The 25,761-nt window shown below is 31.6% G+C and overlaps 1 protein-coding gene across 3 annotated transcripts in view; it reads left to right on the plus strand.

The window, feature by feature from the left end:
• LOC141526261 (uncharacterized) overlaps positions 1-25,761 on the plus strand; it is a 112,626-nt gene that overhangs the window by 48,613 nt on the left and 38,252 nt on the right. For all 3 annotated transcript variants that reach the window (XM_074241168.1, XM_074241167.1, XM_074241169.1), the window contains one exon: positions 16,135-16,168. In XM_074241168.1, the coding sequence (XP_074097269.1) occupies positions 16,135-16,168 (34 nt within the window). The remainder of the gene's footprint in view (positions 1-16,134; positions 16,169-25,761) is intronic.

Below are 25,761 nucleotides of genomic sequence, written 5' to 3' on the forward strand. Positions count from 1 at the left end.
TATCATTACGTAATACGTAATATGTTGATTTGATGATTGAAATAAAAAACTAAACATTTAAATGTCGATTACAAAATAAATACCTTAACATAATTCGGAGTTACATAAAGCCGCCGCGGGATTTATCGTGAAAATCCGAACTGGTGGTTAACCTGGAGAAATTAACAGTATTTATTGTGTGACAAGCATCACGGTGTACGGTATATATAGTAGAGAGTATAATAAAGAGAGAAAGGGTTATACTTCTACTCGAGTCTATACCCATATCGGTAACTCGGGTTTCTGTTAATTCATCAGTAACGTCAACGATGTGTTTACTGCCTACGGCAATTTATTATCTCTGTCGCGTGGGTGTTAACAAACACCTTATTTGCTGGTAATTGATCTTTTTTAAATGATATTCTTGTTTTGTGCAAGTTAACATAATAATGGTAAAGTTTATGACAACAATAATAAATTAATAAGGAAAATTATTTTATTAGTGTATTTATGTGATAAAATCGGTCTTTTAATTAAATTAAATAATTTAGAAAAGATTTTTATCTAAAATTGTAATTTAAAAAATTTTTTATGATTTTTGAGCGATAATTAATTTATTATGATAAATTATCGAAGTAAATGTAAATAGATTAGAATTTGGAGCTGGATTTAGAATTTATTTCTTTTTACGGTTTGATATTTTTTTTTTTTTGTGGTAGTAATAGTTAATTTATTATTATTATTATCCGCAAAGAAGTTAAGATGATCAATATTGCAACAAGAAAAAGCTCATTTACTGCAGTTACGCTCTAATTACAATTACAATCTCAAGCATATTACATCCTCACAGTAGCCAGAGTACTCATCTATATCTTCATCTTTTTATCGTGAGAATTATGCTTGAAAAACTCTAGTCAACCGGTGAGTGATCCGCGAGATCATTAACCCACTTTTTAAAATTATTTTAATTTCACCCATCCTAACCTACCCCTTCTACTTCCCGAATAAAAGATAAAAATTATTAGATTTATAATTAGAGTCATATAATATAGTATTATAATTTTTTCGTGTGAAATTCACCAGCGGAAAATTGAGAATTAGAGCAGTAGTTGATTGTAACGATTTGGTGTAACTGCGTGCCAATTAAGCTCTAATTACGCAGCGAGGTAAACCGACCCGTCGGAGAATATTCTATGAGGATCACTGTGCTAGTGTATACACACAGGATCTCTAGAGGGACAGGATCCACCAATCGATTCACAGGCTTTGTTTACTCCTATAATATAAGTTTCGTCTAATTAACCATTTCTCATTAGACACTGCGAATCTAATTCACATATCGATACTATTATATCAGACAATGTGTAACGTCGATATTTGAATTTTATTCATAAAATTACTTTTATTATCGCGATAAATCTTTGACAATATTAAGATAAAATTATAAAAATGAAAATATTTTGTTATGTCCTATACAAAGGACAATGAAAAACGAAACATAATGTTTAAATCATAAATCTCGCGCCTTGTTGTGACATTTCATGTACTCGTTCGTCATCTTACCTGTCTCTTCCACTATTGTTCACTCTCCATATATGTCGCTCTGATAATTCATAATTCACGGATCGTTTACTTTATTCTTGTGATTTCTCGGAAATATTAAATATGAAAAATGAAAAGTCGGTTCAATAAAAATACCTTCTCAGTAAGATTCCAAAAAAATAAATGTCAAAATTTTTTTAAATTACAATTTGTAATAAATAAAATATTTTGAGTTAATTTAATTTTTTTTTTTTTTTTTTTTTTTTTTTTTTTATCGAAAAGTGCAACGTCTTTGAAAATTTATTTAAAAAAAAATAATGAGTACATGGCACTATTTATAAATAAAAGTTGAATGTCTGAAATTCAAAAATACTCAAAACAATAATAGAAATGACGAGGACTAAAGTTATAAGCAGCCACCTGGCAAGCTAATTTACTTATTGGCTCGCGACCAACGTCCAGGTGTATCTCATCGCGGAACTAAAAAAACTTGTTACCGAAATAAAACCCACTTTCCAATGTTATGTTTCCAAACATAACTTGGTGGAGTATCTGTCTTCACTGGTGAATGCAATAACACGAACGCAATCACCCAATCAAATGTGATTTCTATAATTGTCTCCGCAATACTGTGAGTTACCTCATACCACATTTGATTTAAATATAAATATTTGAATATTCGAATACATGTGTTTTATATGAATAAAAAGGTCATTGATTACATTAGCATGCGCACTCGATATTCCGAGAGTTGAAGCTCAAACCGGTGTGAGCACGCCAGCATCCAATGACATCCGCTTATTGAACAACTAATGACCTGTTCAACAACCTATATTCACCTACATTTCAACTTTTCTACTTTATAACATCATCGGTACTCCGAGTTCGATAACAGCTCGCTCGGTCATTACTGAGTAAGTGAAAGTTTTAATTAATCACTTCGTAAAATCCCTTGTTTTATTATTAGTCGCATTATTTATATTTGTTTTTTAATTACAGTAATTTTTCAAGATAATTTGACTGTGAAAAATTGTTTAAATCGCTGTAATTTGACTGAAATTACACCTGAGTAATGTTGGTAAAATTTGGAGGAAAAATGGAGCGCAACTGTTGAGCATATTTAATTTTTCAAGTAAAAATTTCATTCATTATTGATTAAAGATTGTTCCTTATCATCAAACAGCTATGTAAAAAATCTACTTGAACTTTTCGTATTTTTCTAATGAAATTGATCAAAGTTTCTTTCTTTTCGGTAGTAGAATTTTTTTTAATTTTAAATTCCCCCTAAAAGAGGAAAAATTCGGTAAAATTGAGTGAGACCTGTGTTGTAAAAAATTAGATTTTCTCCAAAAAAAGTCTTTTATGATTTTTTTCGTTTTTTCAATTTATAAACTAAAAAATTACCTTTTAAAATTTTTCCAACATTGGTAATACATTTGTTGATATTTTTATTTAGTTGATAAGTATTTTTTTATGAGCAACAAAATTTATCCATCACAGAATTGTTTGCTAAAATGAAAATAAATCATCTGGTAAGCTTGATCATATTTTTCATGCACCAATTGCGAGTTTTTGTATTAATTCACGTTTGGATAGTAAGAGAATATAATAAAATCCAAAAGTAAATAGCATTAAACAAAATCCAAAGCTCGAGCGAGCTAAAAAATGAAACTCAAACAAACATGATTCGGTTTATGTGGCAGTGCGTTACACACATGTAGATGCCCGAATTATCTAGAGAATTGTCGAGTATTCAATAGGATGTACGATGCAGAATGATTCACAGTACCGTAAATAAATTTAGTCATTTTTTTCGATAAAACGAAACTATCGATTTTACTTCGAGTTTATATAATTGGCAATAACATGAGACATGAATTCCCTTTTTTCCTATCGTTTTAGTTACTGTATACATGATCGATGAGAATAAAAACTTTTATTGCCTCTGCAAAATCACGTGACCTGGCACAAAATTAATCAAATTGTCCGTTTATAATCAAATTTTTAGTTTTTTTGTTTTTACGCTTTTTTTTAGTCATCTCATTAGTATAAACTTTTTAAATTCCAATTCTGGAGAAACGAAAAGAGATAGGGCAAAAATTAATAAGAATTTTTTGTGTATAAAATTTAAATTTTCTGTAATAAAGGTATACTGTAATTTTTTCGTATCTTCAATATTTGATTTAGAATTTTTATAAAGAAGTCAAACATTCAATTCTTGAATAAAATATCATAAGTTTTTCAAAATCAAATTAATGTTAAAATTTAAATTTCGTAGCCTAGAAAAAAACCTCGATGATAACTGTTTTCAGGCTTATAAATACCAAAGCGATAATAATAGATACCTGGCTTAAAAATAAACAGAGACTGATAGAATCGAAACCAACAAATGGTCGTGCCGTACCAAGTTAAAGTTAAATAAAGTTCTATCAGCTCACAGGGACTTTTCGTTTTATCTTAAACTTTCTGGAGAAATGAAAAGGCGAAGATAGAGGAAAACTCCTTGAAGGTAAAGGCGAGTAGAGTGTTTTCGACGTTGTGCTGGAGATTAATGGAGTGTGTAAGATTCAATTGAGTGATGCAAATTTCTCATCTTGATCGACGTTAACGTAAATAAGGTATAAGGAGCGCAGTTAACTTTGTTAGGGAGATTATTATAATTAAATGATTGGAGACGGGAATAATATCTGCCGAGAGCCGAGATATTAATTTAATGGGGATCTAACCTAGTTGAAAGTTAATACAGCTAATTTATAATTTGTAATTACTGATATGATCTTACAAAATTTTTTATTTATAAATACCAGTCTATAATTCTATACTCTAATCGTCACTTATGATGATATCTTCACAAAATGATGAAGAGAAATTGATGAGTTGGGAGAAGGAATAACATAATAGAGACATAACTTAAAAATTAGAGAGTTCCGTCGTTATTTATTAGCTTTTAAAAGTCAAATGAATGATAAATAAAGGCTAATAATAAATTATAACGATATATCATGGTCATGAATAAACACAACCAGAAACTAAAACTAAAATCGATGTAAATTGCCTTGGTATTGACTTAGCGCAAGATTCATGAGCGTAGTTGAGAAATTTAGGTCAACCGACGGATGAATCACTTCAATTTGAGTTTTAAGTGTATGTACAATAAATATACACGCATGGGATTGATATTAATTTCAGAGTTGGTAGTTGGTAGTTGGTGCAACTAACTAAATTGTAGGCGCTTCTGCAAGCTGCTTAAGCACCACCCTACCCCCTACTACCTACAACACGGTAACACAACATGACTTCAAAGAAAATAAAAATAAATCACATTTAAAAGTTTTAAGTCGAGCAAAGAAAATTTTCGCTCCATAAGTTTTGCTCCGCGACCTAGTTACCAGAGAAAACCTTTAGTTTTGTTATTATTCATATCAACCAGAAAGCAGAATAGAAGCACAAGTGGTTGTACTTTGTATACAATGCATGTTGTGGAAAATAAACGATAACTAACTGTTGAGTAGCCGGAGAGGAATAAACAAATGTATGTATATATTATTTATATAATGCAAATAGCAGAAATAGTTCTGCTTTGTTTTCCTTTTTAAATTTCAGCTTTTATGGAAAAAGTATCGAGTGGGTTTTGTTCCGCCAAGGACTCGTTTGTACGTCAACAACAACTCACTTGTAAGATAAAAAAAGTTATTGTTCTCCACGAGAGCTTTCGTGAATCCTAACAGATGGAGTAACGAGCTGTAAGCTTCTCAGTGTTGGAATTAACTTTGTTATTAATTTTATTAATAACATAAGATACGGCTTATGGTATGACTAAAATTTTATTAAATAAATGAATAAATAGGTCACTTTTGGTCTACATGAATAAATAGATGTAGAAATTCAAGCTTGTTTAATGGGCTTTTAGATGCATTTTACTTAAATTAGATAAATTACCATTTTCCGCAGTTAATTCGAGAACCAGGAAAAAGGATGATAAAATGTAAATTTGAGCTTTTTAAGACAAGTAAAATATAAGTTTGAACTAATTAGATATTCCTTTTTATGAAATAGATTGCTAGCATAGTTTATACTAGTAAAAAGGTAGAGTAGTTTGAACATAGAATATCAAAGCCACGGACAGTTTATGGTAAGCTTATATACATACTTGGACAATATAGTGGCGCTAATACCTGTATTTTATGACAGTCAATCCCATTTGTATTTGGAGAACAATATGGAATTATTGATTGGTTGATGAACAAAGAATTGGTCCGGTAGTTTTCGGATTATATAAGGATTTGGAATTGAACATTGGATATTTAATGCATTTAATTGGATAACCTGGCTTGTTTGTAAAAAAGAAGAAAAATGGCGTAGAAAAGCCGCTGAAAGTAAAAGTGACATATTATTCTTGAACAAACCTTTCTGGTAGGATTATCTGAGAAAATGACATCGCTATACGGTTTCCCACTTTCGTATGTACAATATGTATTACCAGCATAATATATGTATCCCAGCTATCGCATATGGCGTGACCGTACTTACAAAGTTTAATATGTGATATATAAACTTTGAAGCATTAATTTTCAAGAGATTACTCTCTGTCGCTAATTGCATGAATTATAGCAGCAACCTATGGCAGAACTTTTGGTGCTTACTTGCTTTCCATCAGCAGAAAGATTCTCCAGGATTGCCAAGTGAATTTCACTTCTATTTCCCTTCCGGGTAACCGGATTTTCACCCAAGTAATAAAGCCTAGAACTCTCGTCGTGATTCCAGGCTATTTTCTTGTCTTAGTTGTGTAATCCAAGTCGGGATTAAACGAGAGCGCTTTTTTATACCTAAGCCGTGTCAACTGCCGGAGGGTATACTGATGTGATGAGAAAAGACAAAAAGTGTTTGGCTGGTTCGGAAGATTTTGGCCAGGTGGGCTGGCTTTTTCTTCAAACGTATAAATATATGATATCGAAGCTTAAGACCCGAGGGATAATTTATTGAAGGAACAATTTTGACCTGGGTCATAAACTTTGATGGTGTAAATTTATTATTTTGTCTTGGGAACTCACAAAGTTGGAAATATTGAATACAGAATACGGAATTTGCTTGTGAAATAATGTCTCAGATCTCAGTACTGCAGTAATCTATGGAGTAGATTCATGGGATGGCAGCTATTCATTGAATGCAAGAAGAGAAAGCAGAGAACACTGGAATCCATTCTGGAAGCTCCATTGGGACGCAGAAGTTTGTGCTTCTTGATGGTGCACCAGCAATTGGATCCCATCTACATCTCCTGCCTAATGCATAGATCATAGACATACATATAAACCTGACCTTTTCCATCAAACTTAATGGACTGGCATAGCTTTCCGTGAGAATCTGATAAGTTGACTTAAAACTAAAATTTGGAAATGTCATAACTAAGATCTTCTTGACAGCCGAATTTTTATTCAGCAATTCGCGTACTGAGAAAAGAAATTATTACAATGTTTGATACTTTGTATGGAATTCAAATTTAAAATTAAAGTTCTGTGATGTATTTTTTATTGTACTTATGTAACTAAAGTCATACTATGAAATATCATGTAACTTTTAAACAGGATTTTATATATTGTACAATCTAAACAGATTTTCCCAAAAAATATATACGAACTTGGATGTATACCGGGTTCAAAACTTGTTACGGCATTCTTCACGGAAGTACACCTCCTGCATGACCGAGCCGACGTATGAATGAATAATGTAAGTTATGAATTAAACATAAAGAATATACACACGCGTGCAACTATAGCCCGGGTTATATGCAGGCGTTACAAACTTTATCGATAATTCATTCACTTACCTACGTCTCTGCATTGAACATTGATATCTGTAAATTTTTCTCCCGGTAATAAAATACACCTCCGAGTTCGCGGCGCATAGAAAAATATAATAATACATATTTATATATAAAATACATATCATATAAAAATTTATGCTTCATACTTTCAAAGTTTACGTCTTACTGCTACTCATTTTCTTTTTTTCTTACACAACTATTTATTTATAGTCGCTCAATATTTGCATAAGTAACTTGAACTTTTATCTTTTTTTTTTTAGTTTTACAAATTCGCTCAATATATACCGAAAGGTCAAGTGAAAAATAACCTTGGTACACTTGAGATCGTTGACATTAAACGGTAGATTGAGCGCTTTAGGAAATTTCCTTTTGATAATTTTATTGGAATAGTCCAGAATTAACTTTGCGGCGCATTAATTTTGATCATTTTTAGTGTGAGGAACAATTTTAATTTTAACACGTCATCAATAAATCAATATCATGGAATAATAAATTTAACCTTCTTTTAACCTTGATATTAGTGAATTTTCCGATAGGTAAAATTTTTATCAAGTTAAGTGAGTTTTGTAAATTAAAAAAAAATTTTCTTAAATTTCTAAAATTTAATAAAATATCAAAACATCATAAACAGCAATGAAAGTAAATGCAGAAATTCAACTGGACAAATTTGTTTTTCTCATATAAATCTAAATTTACCAAAAGTCTTAGAACGATTTGTAAAGTGAATATATACGGAGAAAATACAGATGACTCGCTAGCCAAAAGATCAACCAAGGGGCTTACTACGGATATATATTTAGGCTTTACTTTCTACCATTTTATTTATATAGATACAAGCATATATAGTATATTTTTTTTTCTCTCAGTAGTGTCAGTGTTTTGTTTTATTAACTCAGAGGGAGGCATCCAAAAACTTCCAACTTGACTTTGTAACACACACACACACACACACACTCACTCTCACACAAGTGTTTGAAGAAGACACGTCGTGTGTGAATTACAAAAACGTCTTTTTCTCGCGAAGCGTTTTGGTTGTGCGCTCTGCATAAAAGATGTCGGTGTTAAGGAGCACGTGACGACTTTATGATTTTGCCAACGCGAGTATGAGTTATATTGTAAAAAAAAAAAAAAAAAAAAAAAAAAAAAATTCGAGCACTGAAAAACAGTGTTCATTCATTTCATATATATGATATTTTTTTTGCTATTCGTCTTCCGAGGGTCTTAGTATATAAATGGGTATTGCGCCGTAAAAATATTTCAGTGTCACAATAAAAGTATAAATTGTAGCTTCCGGGTATTATTACTGTTAGTATAGCATTGCAATAACATAATATTTTATAACAATAATAATGATAATAATAATAAAGTATATTTGCACTAAAACAAAGCTAGATTATAACGGCTTATTACATTTTTATATTATACATTTTCCGTGTAGTTGCGTTTATATTATTCGCGTTGATGATAACAGTGATTAGTTTAAGCCCGATCGGATCTTTCTCACACCTGCTGCTGTTAATAACAATAATTATTTATCAAGACAATCCACCAGACTGTTCTGTACTGAATATAATATAATGATAATAATACTTTCTCTTCTTTCTTTTTTTTTTTATTAATAAATATTTACAGTAGGTTGTTTGCGCGGTAAACAAACTTTGTATCTCAATTAATGCCGGTGAGTATTTATCTTGGTAATTGGCAACGCCCGGACGATACCAGAAAACCGAACTATCACGAAATATTACTATAAAGAGTCAGGTATAATAAATTGCCAAGTTTATTCAAACTTTAATAATACATTTTATCGTGTTATTGTTTGTGCACCTCGTACTTTACTGTATCTTACTATCTTGCTAATAAATTCAACTACCTTTAATAATTTAATGTTTAGGAAATTGTTAATTAAAGTTTTTGAAATTTACTGATAAATTTAAATTATTAAGATCAATATTTTATAAAGTTTTTTAATTAATTTCATTCAGATATAAATTTCTTGGAGAAAAGAAATTTCTAAGCTCATAAAATTAATTTTAGTTCTAAAACAAATTTGTAATTAAGAAAATAAGATTTATTTATTTAAAAAAATTTACGAAAACTTTGAATAAAACTGGTAATTAATACTTTCTTAATAAACTATTACTTGAAGTAAAATATGTATTTGATTTAAGAATCCTTGAATCTCGAGAATATTAACTCGGCAAAAAAAATCTTGTGTATACACACATTATCTATTCATACATATTCAAATGCTTTATAAACTTCACCTAAAAACCCCGGTATCTGATTACCAATTCGTTTACTTAAGATTTTATTGTATTTACATTGAATTAAAATACCACAAAATTAAATCGAGAGATAATATATTACAATTATCACCTAAAAGTGATAAATAGTGTTGGGTATTTTTCATTTCGTTAAAAAAACAAACCAATTTGGTTGATAAATTTATTCTATTATTATGCTTGTCGCAAAATTATCTGATATGGTCATTCATAATCATATAAAAATATTTTTCATGATTATATCTGGCTCCATATGGTTTGAGATAGGTCATACAAAAATTATACTTGGATATGAGAGAACATACATGGTCATTGTTTGGTTTTATATTTGACCATATCTGACTTGATATAAAATTTGGCCATATCATAAAATTTTTCCATGGATAATATTCTAAAGATATACAATTATTTACCCAATATTCTTTACGAGTACACATTTCACCGATGCTTACCATTATCAAATCCATCGTATAATAAATTCCTCTTTTATTACTTATTAAATATTACATACATATCAGTATCGGCATGTGATGTATTACCAAGTATAATGATAACCGACAGTCACGGAAATACCGATTAGCCTATTCATGACTCACAAATATATAAAATATGCATACCTACTATTATATACCGAATAACATTTAATTACATACACGCATTGGCCGCGTCTCTTTTCTCTCTTTGGACCAAATCATAATACGCAATTCTGTTACAATTCATTTATAAATACTATAAATATAAACACATATGCTCATGCGTTTGATACGTTTTGTATAGATCTATGATATATAAATGCACAGTTGTATTTTAAAGTGTAAGTATCTACTGTTGGTGCATATAATGTAACCGGTGAACAATGCAAGGAAATAGAGAGCCATTATAACCGGGGGTATTGTACCGGATGTCTAGTACTCGAATGTCGCCACACCATCACCATCACTATCATTCTATATATATGTATAGTAAACTGAGAATATGCATGAGTTGGTCGCGTTATTAACAACCTAAGGCATTAAGCCGCATGTGTTTTCAGCATGTGTCGATTTGAGGCTGAGTTCAGTCTTCTAGTCTTTACTTAAACCATCAGTACTTTGCCACATTTTCTTTGTATTGATACGAGTGTGTTATCTTCTTCTGTACGTCAATCATGTAGGGTACAAGAGATTTCATCACTAACCGATCTTTCTGTTGAAACTATAAGTCTTGTTTGTGGGTTATACCATTGGATAGTAAATCAAAAAATTCTTTTTTGAAATTTCAATTTTGGTGTTTTTTAAAAAATTTTTTAATTCAAATTAAAAATAAAATTAAACATAAACAAAAACTTTAATAGTTGTTTGTCACCATAGCTGAGCCCCACGAGGCACTTTAGACCCTGTTGTCTGAGAGTATTATTTGCACCATTAGTGGTGGACTATATATACCTCACGCCTCAATATGGAACAGTACATTATAGAGTGTGATAGTAATAGTAGATAAATAGGATGCATGATTGGGTTTAACCCACTGCACAAATACTGAGCCCGGAACACTGGCGCATAATAAACACGGTCTATTAATGCAGTTGATTCTGGTCAATCTGCAATATATAACTCGGTCGCGGTCGTCCAGCCCTGACCCCTACATCGAAGTTTTGTCTACCATTATTGATAACAACGGTCGAGATTTAATCAAAACCATTATAAGGATAATGAGGAAGGTAATTAGATTGACGTAGCATATATTTAATATATTTATGGATTAAATTAGGCAGTTGTATCAATTTAAGCTCTTCGGAAATTAATAGCAATCGTTGGAGGCTACTGGAAGCTGGGCTGTGATGAAGCGACGACCGATTAAGCTCTTCTCTCCGAGTGGAGGAGACTCGTGATAAAAATCGATAACTGAACATCTTCAGCTCATGGAGAGGTTTAATGGTCGATAATAGGCTCCGTAATCCGAATAGAGTCCGAAGACAAGGTGAGGAGAGAGTGAGAGAGAGATGAAAGTAAAGAGAATGATAATGATAAATTGCGGGCTAGCTAAAGAGGAGCGAGTGAGAAGTCTAAGAAACATAATGTCGTGAAAAATCGATAGCCACATCGAGCAGACGTGGCTTTCGTCGAGTGAGGAGGAAAGAGACTCATCTGTCAACTCTTGACTCTTACTCTCTACTTATCCTCTTTCTCTTTCTACACTCAACTCAGCATATAGGGATGTGTATTGTGTATATATGTATGTATAAGTTTATAACCGCTACGACATCGACCTGTCGAGTCATTCGAGGGTTAATATTACCGAGAATCCGCGGATGGTATATTATATGTTATACTTTTACTTACCAGCAAAGTGACTCATTTTGAGTTTACAACCGTTCATTGCCTTTATACAACCGAGCTCAAAAATTTTGTTGCTAATAAACCGGGAGGATAAATTATTCATTGTTGTAAGTTGGAAGAATAAGAATGAGAATGAGAATAAAGTGACGAGCTCGGGACAGGTTATCTAGTCGGGAAATCTTTTTTAAATTTATTCCATAATGTACATTGTGTTCTGCAAGGTGACTATTATTTGATTTAGCTTCATGTGAAACTCAGGCTTTAGTTAAAAATTTTTTTTTGGTTTGCAAATAATTAAAAGATTTTTATTAATTATTTTTTAACGGTTACACTGATAAAAAAATTAAATGGGTTCAAGAAAAAAAATATTGAATGAAATCAAAGTTATTTAAACTAATAATTTTGTAGTTTAAAGAAATTTTACCACGAATTTAATTTTTTTAATTTTATTACAAATTACAATATTTCAATTCTATAATAAAAAAAAAAAAAAAAATTAAATTAGTGTTTTAAAAGTAAAGAGTCTTTCAATTATTTTATTTTCTTCCGATGTAGAAAGAGCAAGTGAGGCTATTAATATTAATAAACATAATTAAAACAGATGTTTAACAGAACTATCAATTAAAATTGATGGATGTTTTTGCTAATAAAACTCATTTCCAATTACTGGTTGCATTAATCACGTGTTTTACTCGTTTAATTTTATTGAAATGATATTGATCATTTATAAACTCATTTATTCCTCCTCCCCTCCGAATGAATTATCGGTCCGATTGGTAGCCGTAGCGGTAGCGGGTTTAAAAATAAAACAATTAAGAAAAAAAAGTCATTTGGATTTCTCGTTTCCTTTTTAAAAGACTTAAGACTCCGAACCCAGTCAAGTGCCCGTTGCCCGTTTGTTTTTTACTTTTTCACCGGTTGAATAATTGCTGTGGCAATTAAACCAGACAATTAAAATAATAAATCACTCCTAATTGCATCGAATTCTTGTGTAAGTTCTAACTCAAGATTCGCGAGTCTAACCTTAACTACCGTGGTTTAAGTAGACGTACATTGCATTTATTCTTTCACAGTTCGCTCCACATTTTTTTCCTATTTTAGCAAAGTTATCGAACTAATCGATTTATCGAGTGCACTATTTTTTTTTTTTTTCTACCAACGACAAGTGCATGACAACCCGTTTGTGATAACGGTGAAAGGGAGAGCGGAAGGCCGCGAAACAAGAAAATAAATGATGAGAGAAAGAAATTGACGTCATTCCTCGATAATTGCCACTTAAAAGTTTTTTTTTGGTCCTTTCTCTGTTATCGGCGCAATTAATTCCGCGATATGTGCTTACACGATGATGAATAAATTTTAATTATATATTTATATCCATTATCTTTAAGCTTGAAAAGATATGTTTTTTTCTCGAAGCTTATTTAATCAAACGAAAGACCCAATACAAAACGAGAGACGTTTAATTACGCGGTCCGTCTGTCCCTTTACAAGTATTTATTTTTCCACCCAGACAAAGAAAATAATTCCTATGTAGTAGTTTTCAGTCGAATGCTTTTATTTTTCGATTGCTCTTTAAACTTTAGCAAGAGGTCAGAAAGTCCCTTAAGACATTCCCGGCGACTCCACTCACGTGACAGGCGAAATTTTTTACTTTACTTTACTTTTCTGAGTAGAAAAAAAAACATAAAAGAAAAATGCGAGTAGCAAAAAATAAAATAATGCATTTGGAGAGTTCGAGTTGACCTGCTTGTATATCTTCCTCCGATGCTGTACAAACTTTATATACGATGTGTCTTGCTTACTGTTCTCTGTTAACTTTTATCTTCCCTCTTCCGTTCGGTGTTCGACATACTTTTTTTTAGATAACTTTGTTTTATCTGCTAATTATTCAATTTTCAATACTTAACATTCTTAATTTAATTTATTGTATCGTCATTTGTTGACAGAAATTGTTTTGTATTGATATAAAGCCTATCATAGTTAAGTTTAATGACACAACCTTTAGACTGTTACTGCTATTCATTTCTTCAATTGCTATTGTGTTTTTTTCCATTGGAACAATTATATTTTGATTGAATGTTGAATAATGGAGGCTAAAAATTTATATATGCGTTGAAAAAAAAATCTCTTTAAATTTCAAAATAAAAAAAATTAATTTTTTTGATTAATGGGATCCAATATTAGAAAATAATAATAATTATTATTGTTTTTTTTTTTTTTTTTTTCCGATGAGGAAATTTAATTCTTTACGATTTTTTTTCTGCTGGGTTTACAAAGAGCTTTTATCAGATTTTTAAAAGAAAAGAATTCTTATCTCTAATGAAAATTCTGGCTGAAATAACAGACACGATAATGCAAATCTCGAGTAACATTAAACCCAAACAACTGAAATTAAGTTAGCGAAAAAAAAGAAGTAAATTTACTGAGAGCTGAAAAATTTTCTCAGCGTGACAAGTTTGCCGAGTTACGAGCACTCTTCCGGTGACAAAAGTAAATCCCGTTGGAAAAGTTGTTTGTAAGTTAAGAAATTTCAGTAAATTCAAGCGAGTATATTCCAGTAAAATAATACCACTATCATATCACTGTGCACATTGCTTTTATATTCGTAACTCTCCTGCTCTAGTTTTCCGTCTCAAGTATCCAGGAGAATAATACAAGTGAGATCAACAGAATAATAGTTAAGTACAGTCACCTAGTTAGAGTTGGTTATAGACATAGAATATCTCGTCTAGCAAGCAAAGATGAATTTTAGTAAAACCACAAAATTCTACCAGTTGGGATAGAAGTTTCTGTGAAAAAGCCGCAATTTATTATCGGGTATCTTTCCGTACCGACAGATAAAGTAATATTTTATTTTTTCTGACTTAGTGTGAGGGTAGGGGACAATACAAACTCCCACATGTTTTGTTGGTGTTCATGTTCAATGAAGTGAGCACAGCTGCCGCGAATACACGATATACGCTCGATAAAACGTGACTACAATGATTTACGCGTTTCTCAGAAAATAAAAAGGATGAATAGGACGCCCATATGATGAAATGTGTGTTACATGATGACCTTATCACTCCTACCCTTTGGCAAATTATTTTTATCACAATTTATAACATATCTCTGGTGCTTCCACCCAGGCTTAAAATACAAGAGTTTTCTTGTTCGAAGTATCGCTATCGCTATCGGTTTGCTTCCTGCCATTCCGCACCATTTCCCTTCACATTCATTGATAATCGTTATACTAATACGGGTCGAGTCATTTTATATTACTATTTAGTTGATGGTTCGTTGACTTTAATTTATTTTAAACTTTTACGTTAAATAAATTAAGCATTCGCAGTGACAAGAAAAGTTTCAAAATTTCTCCTTCATTCGTGTGAATTCTCACAGAAGAAATTTGAATACACAAATGATATTTACTCAATAATTTGAGTCCCGTCAAATCGCCGGATTCAACGACTCACAAAGGACAAAGCATGCGTGTGAGTAAATAACATACATCAGCGTCTGTTCAGTTATTGCGTCACTTTGGGAGTTGCTTAGAATGATCAGGTTGATCCTCCACTCATCCTAATTAAAGGTTTTGACACAGTTCCCGAGTTAACGTAAACGTTTCCTTTTATGTCAATTCACACGTTCTACATTCTCTCTGCATTATATGGATAAAAAATAAATTATTATCATCATCATCATCACCATTATTATTATTATTATTATTACCATAATTGAAAAATTTAAAAAAAATTTTTTGACCGACATATTTTTATTTGAAAAGGAATTTTTATAGTTAAATTTTCTATCATTAAAAAATTCTTTATGTTAATTTGTACTTTTTCATGATTTAAAATTTTTTTTTTGATGATAGTTAATTTTTTATATTACAAGTTAAATTTTAAAAGAATTTTAAACAGTCTGTTGGTTCTATAAATTTTTTTCGTGACATTTTTTATTAAATAATTGCTCTCATTTTCTATCATAGCAATATTTTTTATACAAAATCCTTTAAAAGTACCTAAACTATACATATTATGATTAAAAATATTTAAAAATCACTAAACCAAAGTTATTTTATTCATAATTTATAATTCTCAACCTTCACCGAGTCTTTGCAAGTTGCTAAATGTTATTCTTATATCTTATGAAATGATAGTAATAAAAATACTGAGAACTAACGGATTATTATTTATTTTTGTTGCAGATTTAAATTGAGAACGAGGTTGCTGACAAAATCGGTGAGTAATGTTTTTTGCAATGTATTTTTACTTTAAATGGCGCAAATGTCAAGTGAGTGGTCGTAGAACTACGACTATGACTATATATAAAAGACTATTATGGAAAAACAGTGAAAATAAGTGTCTGCAATTGTCAGTCACTCGACCGTAAAAAACGACTCGTGTCTAAAGATTGGAACTTCTGCCTGAGAGTAGAGAAATTATTTTTCAAATATCGTCCCACTGGTCAAAATTTATCAGCAAATAATACATCAGATAAATAGTAACTCAGTTTAATAAAACAATTATGATGGACAATTTTGGACAGCTTACACTACCAGCCCGGAAGTTTTGTCCATTTTCATTTCCGGAATGACAATCAATTGATAAATATCACACTCACACAACACCAATTGTACGAATCGTGAAGCTATTTATACACCAGAATGGCCATTAAAAAAATAAAATGACCTGGTAAATAGCTGGTATAAATTCGCGGCTCGTTAAAAATAAACTATATTTATTTTTATCTTCATATTTTGACGTTGTAAATTTATATTAGTACGTGCCTTAAAGTACCTTCACCTTAACCTTAAAAAAGTCTATAAATAAACTTTACGATTCAGGATCCGTGATAAATCATAATTACACGTTTGTCGGGATCTCAAAAGCAACATTGCAAGAAGATAGATCGCTTGGTGATGGAAAATTTTATTCGAATAATTGGCAAAATTTCGCAACTTGAAAGTTGTAAACATAAAATTGAGTAGAAGGAGCGAAAATTACTTATGGAGAAATTTCTTCTGGCAATAACGCCGGAAAATGCTCGAGGAATTGTCTTTTGTAGAGTTCCTACTTTTTCTTCTCCATCTTCATCAGGAGTTGTTCCATTCCGCTTGTTTCAACTTAAACTCTTACTCGAACTTGTCTTTTTTTAAGGCTTTCTCAGACTCCATTAAATTTCTGGCATGTCGTAATATTCACGTGTAAGCCCAGGGGAAATAGCATCCCAAGTACAAGTACAAGTATATAACTAAAAGATGGAAAAGAAAATGTAGATCGCTTTTCGTCGCCAGAGTTTCTTCTCGCGCCGAAAAAAGATATAAGAGAGAGGAAAACTTTTAAGAATCCAGGAACCGGATGTCCCTTCGTTATCTATGCACTCGTCGACCACCCTCTGTCCGTTTTCCTTTACTTTCTTCTAACTGGTCCACTCACACTACGTAACTTCCTCTTTGAAACGTAAGCGGAGTCAATTGGAATATCTTTGCCGCCGAAAAATAACTCAGTCCTCTTGCCCGCTTCTAAATAATGTACAACTAGACTGTGTGCGTAGTTACGTGATGCATGACCCTGCTTTTTCAAGTATAATTCTCTCGATATTCTGAGATCAAATCCAGCTCTAACCCTTATGTATATTTATTGCATCATTTAAATATTTATTTACTTTTAAATAAAAATTTATTCATTTTTTTTTTTTTTTTATGATTTAAAAAGAAATTCATATTTTTGTCGAATACTGAACCATTAAATGATCTATTAAAATTGATTTTTAATTGACTTTTTCGAAAAATTAAACTACAACTAATTTTAATGCGATAAATAGAATAAACCAAGCGCCAAAGAAACAACTTTGTTAGGTTATTATTTCAAATTCAACAACTCGAAAGTTAATTTCACGGTTCTATTGTAATCAAATACATAGTTAGTTTAATATCCAGCTGTCAGTGAAGTAAGATCTTAACTCAGTGAACCGAAAGCATCTTATTCGAGTTGCTGCACATGTATACAGATCCTCTTCCTCCGCCTCCTTTTTGTTTTGTCTTTCGTATCTCGTCTTAACTCACCGCAAATTAAGATTCGGGAGCAAGTATTGCCGTGATTTCTCTTCTGTTTTAGTTGAGGACCATAACCCGAATTCCATGCTAAATTGGAGCGAGCAGCCCTCGCAGGGATAGTTTCAGTTTTATTATGGTATTACGCGAGCTGTGTTCATGAAAAGGGAAGGCATTCTGGTAGTCGTGAATCATGGCAATAACTTACGGATCCTCTAGTACACGTGTGGTGGTTGTTATGAATACTTGTTGTATACTGTATTCTGTGTAGTTCTTACATCCCCTGTCAACGTTTGTAGCCGCGGCCAAGAAATGCAAACTGCAGAGTTGAACCGAAACCAAAAGAGGAACAGAGTTTGCATACTGTTACTGTCTTACTGCTGTCGCTACTCTAGTTGTTACTCGTTACTTGTGCAGTACATGTCTTTGTTTTCCCGGACGTATCGTAGTAACACTCTTATACCCTTATAACAAAGACCGACCGACAGAATTCTGCTGAGAACTTTACGACAATTAAGAGTTAGTAGCAATATTTATTGCCTAGCTTTATCATGTTTTGTGAACCAAGAGGTTAAACAATAATTAAAAAAATTAAGTAGATTCAGGAGAAAAAATCTTTAAGTAAAAAAATCATTTTTAAAAAAATCAAGTACTGATAGAAAAAAAATTAGATAATTCCAGAGAATTATTTTGGTTTGAAACTTGTTTGCTTAGTTTGAAAAAAAATTTTTTTTTAATTCATACAAATGAGTTGTTTTACTTTAAATTAAAAAAATTTACAAGCTTAGAGACTGACGAATAGAGATAACAATTAATCGAGAAACAGAGAAATGATCCAAGCATTTGGCACGTCGACGTGTGAATAGGGAGTGAAAATACGCGATTTCATCGAAACGAAATTTTCATAGGGGGGTGTTACGAAAAGCGTGAAGGGGGAATTACACGTAGAGCACTAAGAGCGAAGATGTATATATATATATATATATATATATATATATATATATATATATATATATATATATATATATATATATATATATATATATGTGTATGCAGGGACCAGTGAGAGCATTCTCTTCTCTCAACTCTTGTGGACTTACCCTCTAGTCGTCGCGCGACTGCTCTTATCGGCATCTGCTATGTCTCGTGTTCGGGGAAAAAGACGAGGACAGAATGGGTGGTACACCGAACACCGAACACCCGCCACCTCTACTGTCTTACTTTTAAGCTCGGATACTCGCGACACCTTATCTCTTACTCCCTCTGAAACCTTGAAGCATCTTCCTCCCTTTGTACGCCAAGAGATTTTCCCTGTCGCACGACAACGGCGTCTGTTAAGAGGTATCTAAATTTTTAGTGGTTGCCATCCCGAGATCCTTTTTATTTTACCCTTACGCCCTAAGATTATACATCTCTTCCTCCGGTTTTTTGTGCTCATCTACGCTTTTATGCTCTCAGGTATAACTTTCCTATTACTTTTTATGGATCCCATTCGCTATTATCATTCAACGCTACTTTTTTACTTATCTTATTTTATTAATAACTATAATTATGATAATCCATTGTAATAATGAATTATGGTCATATTTTGTTCAATGAAATATATTTTATAACTCTATTTTACTGATTACGTAAAATGATGAGTAAGATTTGACTGTAAGTACGTAAAATGTAATTTTTCTTGTTCCTATAAATTTTGTTAAATTAATTTAATATTTTTTATTGTTTAATATTATTATTATTATTCAGTGTTAAATTTTCATCATTTTTTCGACAGCGAGACACAAAAAAACTTAATAGGATTTGCGACTAAAATCATCTGTCGATATTATATTATTATATATGAAAAATATTAATGGATTGACGTCGAAGATTCACTGGGGAGCAAATTCCTCAGGAGAGGGTATGATAGGATTCACGATTCAATACAACGTGTTCTTCTTTTTAACTTTACTTATGTTATTGAGTAGACGCAACTTGTCTTTTATGCTTGAGCTCAGAGCTCGATCATCCGTTGTCAGTGCTGCTGGAGAAGGATTTCCGGCTTTCTGTCACTCTTCCTTAATATATATATATATGTATATCTCTATCTATATAATATAATATAAAATAATGATAATAATAACATAATGATATATCTTTGGGAGAGCCAGACCCAGAGTGAGTCAGACGGGTTTACTTGGGAGTGGGCTAAAGAAATTCAATCGAGCACTGCACAAAATAAACGACTCCCAGATTATCCCCCGTATCTATCAACTCCTACACCAGCTTCGTATCTCGTCTTACAGATACCTCTAGATATTTTAGTTCATAAAACGTAGAGACAACCACAATCACCGTGATTTATCATGAGGAATTTATTAAATTCAATGCTATTCACTCTTTAAATTTACACATCCACATGGAAAAAATTATAAAAATTGTTATCTGGCAAGAATTTTTTTTTCTGCACTTCTGAATCACGTAATTCTCAAAAATTCTAAAATTTCTTCTCTTACCAAACAATATTACAAAATTTTTCCAAGTTTCCTTTGAAAGCAAACAGACTAGAAGACCTTCTAAAAATAAAGTAAAGACAAACTTTTCCATTCACATTTAACGCATAAAAACAATTCAATAGAAAAAAACTCGATCGAATTTTATTTCCTCGTTCTTTCTTGTAAAAATAAAATAAGTTTAGCAACGCGAATTCGAGCAATACAAACGAAATAAAATAAAAATAACCGAATTTACTGGAGTAACGAGCGCTCCTAATTCAAAAGTGGATTTCAAGTGGCGCCAATTTATTTTGCCCTTAACACGACTCTGCTACTTTCGCTGTATAACACAGACATCCAAAGTACTATAGTAGAACTGCGTAATACTTCTCTAGTAGAAACTTCGGTGCCATTAAACATCGCGTTTGTTTCTTTCATTCGCCGTTATCCATACTACAGAGTGGACGTAGACATATCCTGTAAAAAACTCTCGTTGGAAAACGTTCAAAGTACCAAATAACCCAAGAGTACCTTAACAACTCGTCTATGTGCTGTTGTTGACCCTACTTAAAGTACTTCACATTTCAACTCAACAATCTTAGATAAAGAAAGGTGTGAATTTTAACGAAAAGTATCAAATAAAATTGTTATATATCGTATTACTGTTTTTGATAAATTTATTTTGGTAAAAAATTATAAACTTAAAAGTTTTGCATTTTTTCTCTTCAAATAATTGATAATTTTGAAAATTTAATTGATGTCTTTAAAAAAAAAATAAATAATTAAAAAATTTAATTAGTAAAATTAATAATTAAATAATGAATCTAATATAAAAAAAAATAGAGACAGAGATGGAATATGATTTTATCATTTCAATAACTCGTAATCCGATTAAAAACCACAGACTTGTAATTAAACCAATAACCGATTCAGCAATTTCGATATTGCGATCACAATAGTCCCAATCATTTTTTAAAATAAAATAGATGAAAAAAACATATTTATTTTTATTTATCCGAGTTAGTTTGGTTTTATTTGATATTTTATATTGCTCAGTGATTTCGTTTTATTACCTGACAGGCGCGATGACGCATGAAATTTTGGCAGGAGGAAGAGTTTATTTTTCTGAGAGTTTAGCGCCCGAGAGGGACACTAGTTTCCAGTGGAAGCTGCTCCAATTTAGTGTATATACTGGACATAACGCGTAGAAAGAATTTTAAGCCGATATCAAATTATAGATTATTTGATTCGGAAGCTGGCAACACGGTTTCCACCCCCAGGCCATCCCACCCTCTCTTTTCCTCACTCGGCTGTTGACGCGGTGAATTCTTCCGGGGCCATAATCCGTTTAACTTGACAACGTTGATTGCGAAAATTTGTGGAAGAGAAACGCTTTTACCAATACCGCGACTATTAAGCTCGCAGTGAGCATTCCCATGACACTTTTGTGTTTTGACTTTTCATTTTTCCTTTTTTTCAACAGTTCGATTCGTTTTGTTAAACTTTGAGTTATTATGAACGCGTTTTGGTCATTTTTATTAAAAATTTCACTTTATTTAAGAATTTTTTGACTCTATATTAAATTCGAAGATTTACAATTTAATTCCTGTCAAAACATAATTGCCAATTTTATAAAAATATAAATTTAAGATAATGATGAAAAAAATTTTTTTTGTAAATTTAATATTATTTAACATACTTGTAAAATTTTGAAGTTTCTGTGCTTTGAAATGTAATTAAATGTGCAAAATCAAATATCTAGTTACTCGTATAATTTTTTCATTTGCAAGACAAAAAATATTTCTGCGTTAGACAAATAGATAAAAGTACTTAAATAACGAATAATCTTCTTTTCTGCTTTTTTTGTCCGTCAGAGTTTCAGCTAGTAAAGAAAATAATCACCTCGGAAAAAGCTGAGAAAATTTCTGACGTCTTTTTGTTAAAGAATATCTAGCAAACAACAAAAAAAAAAACAAACGAGCTTCTGCGGCTGGTGAAAAAAAATTAAGAAATAATAATAAAAGACGGAAGGAAGAAAAAAAGGAAACAGTGGTGGGGATTTATGCCAGGAAATAAAGAACGTTAAATTTCTGACGAAGGCCACGGAAAAATGGCCTTCGTCTTATTAATTTGTCTACAACCCTCCTTGCACTTAACTCCTTTCTTCCCGTGCCTACCTAATAATAATAATTACAATAATAAAACCAACAACTCTTGTGCAATTCCACTTTTTCCCCTTTTGGGTTTCCAGACTTAAACACGTTTTTATTATTAATTGCACCAGCTACCTTGTTTGTGGTGTATAAGATTATTTCTACAGCAAAGACTGTTAAATACTTGAATAACATGCCAGAACAACCAGCCGACAGACTCAATTATCAATAATTATATTCCGATATTTTATTCTCTCACTTAAATTATTACTACATCGCATTATTAAGTCCATATGTTTTCTCAAAGTGTACTCTGTAAACGTTAATTCACTTTCATTAATTTTTCAATAAATAAATAATTATAATTATAGAAGAGCTTTCTGAGTAAGTAAAGGAATACCCCTCGTTCGTTCCCATGAAAAAAATATTTTTAGACTTTGAATATTCTTTTATTGATTTCGATCATATACACACAAAAACAATGTTTCTATCAGTGAAGTTTACAATAATAAAAAATTTTTGATTTACGGACTCAAATTTAGATAATCTGAATTTTGATTTTTTAGCTTTTCAATTTATATTATTTAAAAAAAAAGTTTTCTTCGAAGTCTAAATTAATTATTGAGAAAAAGAGAGTTATATTTTATTTTATAATTTAATATCATAAATTTAACTATCCTATAAGGAGACGATTTAGCGATTCTACGCCATCTATCGCAGCTTTTCAATACTATGGAGTCAAAAAATTAAATATGGGTATATATAACTATACAAAGCCTGATATGGGGACTTATTAACGTATTAGGAATTTGTTCGCGAGTTATGGGTAATATTTACTTAGCGGTTATGATAAATACTCATGCAAACCACGACAACCATAAAAAATGTAAAAAGTTGGCCTAGAAAGGGAGCTTGTAACGTTACTTGGGAATAAGTCGGAACTAGAATTATAAAGACCGAAGAATAGGAGAAGTAAGAGCCAATATCAATTTTTCTCGAGTTTACGTCCCTGTAACAAGATGTATCGGTAGTTGGTTCTGCGTTGAACTTTCGGCTAACAAGAAGCGTGTCTAAAGCAGCGGTGTGTGTCGCTTTTATATTTACCAACTTTTTAACTTAACTTTAAAGAGTCAAAAAACTCGGTCGTGAGCTGTAGCTGTGCTATGCGGTAATTCGTTGCTTTCACGAACAGAACGGGAAAATAAAAGTTGAGCCAGTGGTCTTACTCAGGGACCCCCACCATCAGTTATTTTTAAAAAGTTAACACTACACATCAAGCTATACAAATTTTTATTTTCTTCTTTATCCTACGCTATATTTTATTTAATGCGGCATAAACACTGCGGGAAGGATTAAACTAACACACATTCTCTAAACACAACAATCTGTTATCAATTTTTTTTTTTTATACACAAGTTCAAAAAAATTACAGACACATATTAATAGCAACGGCTTTGAATGCTGGTGCCTTACATTGACAACGAAAAGAAATGCATATAGAATTTTTGACTGTACATTGATCGTCTCTCCAACAGGCTCCGCCTAAAATTGGTGAACATGTCGCTTGGTTAACTAGCGTATTATTTGATTTACAAAAGCAAGTGTTATCTAATGAACAATCTGAATGCCAATGCTCTCCACATTCAATACCTATGTTACAAGAAACTGCTGATGATTCTGGAAAGTAAAACAAAATCAGTATCAAGGAAACTATTTTTTGATAGTCATAAAAATTTTTTCATTTATGTACTTACTCAATACACATTGATCGTCTGCAACGTTTACATAGCCCTGTTGACATTGACAAAAATTATCAAAACATCGAAAATTTGCGAATGCACATTCATAATCTCCTGAACAATATCTACCGATTCCCGGCACACAAGTGAATTCGTCATCAAGCGCATAATAATTTTCAAAACAAGCACAAATTTTGTCTAGACAATGAGAATTTCTTATATTGCCACAATCATAAACCGTTTCGCAAGAAGATCCTAGTTTTACTGTTGAACCAAAAAAAATATTATGACATATGGAAATCGATATAAGCCATGTGAAATTCTTGACAAAATTCAATCTTACTCTTTTTACACTCAAAGACCCCATTGATTATCTGTCCAACAAAATTTCTTGTGCATTGACACCTATTGAGATGACAGTAAGAATTTTTAGATGTACAGTCACTGTTGCTTGTACAGATTCCAACTACAGGTGGTAAACATGCTCCATTTTCTGATAAAACGTAGTTTGATTTACAGACACATGTCTTATTTTTCGAGCATTCTGCGAATGGAACATTGATACAATCGTAATTCGTCCGACATGGTTTTTTAAGCACTAAAAAGTAAACGGAAATTTGAAAAAAAATTATCTGATTGATTGGTGAATTTTTCTTATTCAATTATACCTACCAGGAGCACATGTTTTACCATGCATAATTTCAAAGAAAGGCCTACATTGACAAGTATAATCGATACATGTAGAATTGCCGATTAAACAATCTACGTTTGTAGTACAACTTTTTCCCAAAGAGGGCGTAAAACTGATCTTATAAATGCATTCATTATACTTAGAACATATTGAATTTTCTATATTGCTACAATCGTCATCATATTTGCATTTTCCATGCAATTGCGCTGACGAAACCAAGATGAATCTGGCGTTAAAAATTCTGAACGATTATTTTTCATGATAGTGATACTTACTTATTAAACATTGATTATTGGACTTAGCCACGGAATTTGGATTACATTTACACCGACCATTAACACAGTCTGAATTGTTAACAGCGCAAGGTTTTCTTTCTGAACACATTTCATTTAGCAATGGTAAGCAGTTTCTACCATTGACCATAACATGATTCACCAGACAGTAACATTTTTCTTGATCGCATAACAAAAATTCAGCTTCTTGACACTCTTCCTCACCGCTTTTGCAGCTCAGCTCCAAGAAAGCTATCACAAAATTATAATGCTAATCCAAAACCTTCTGTCTACTATTACTAACCGTAAAGCCTTGAATTAAAACGATTATAAATTTTTCTGTACTCACTAGGTGAACAATTTTCATTGGATAGTGAAATGAAACCATCAGCACAATGACACATCTCATTACGACAAACGGAATTATCAGGAAAACATTCTATATCT

Source organism: Cotesia typhae, unplaced genomic scaffold (assembly GCF_013202065.1).
Source record: "Cotesia typhae breed Kobodo isofemale line unplaced genomic scaffold, CoteBio_Ctyphae contig_33, whole genome shotgun sequence".
Taxonomy (NCBI): Eukaryota; Metazoa; Arthropoda; class Insecta; order Hymenoptera; family Braconidae; genus Cotesia; species Cotesia typhae.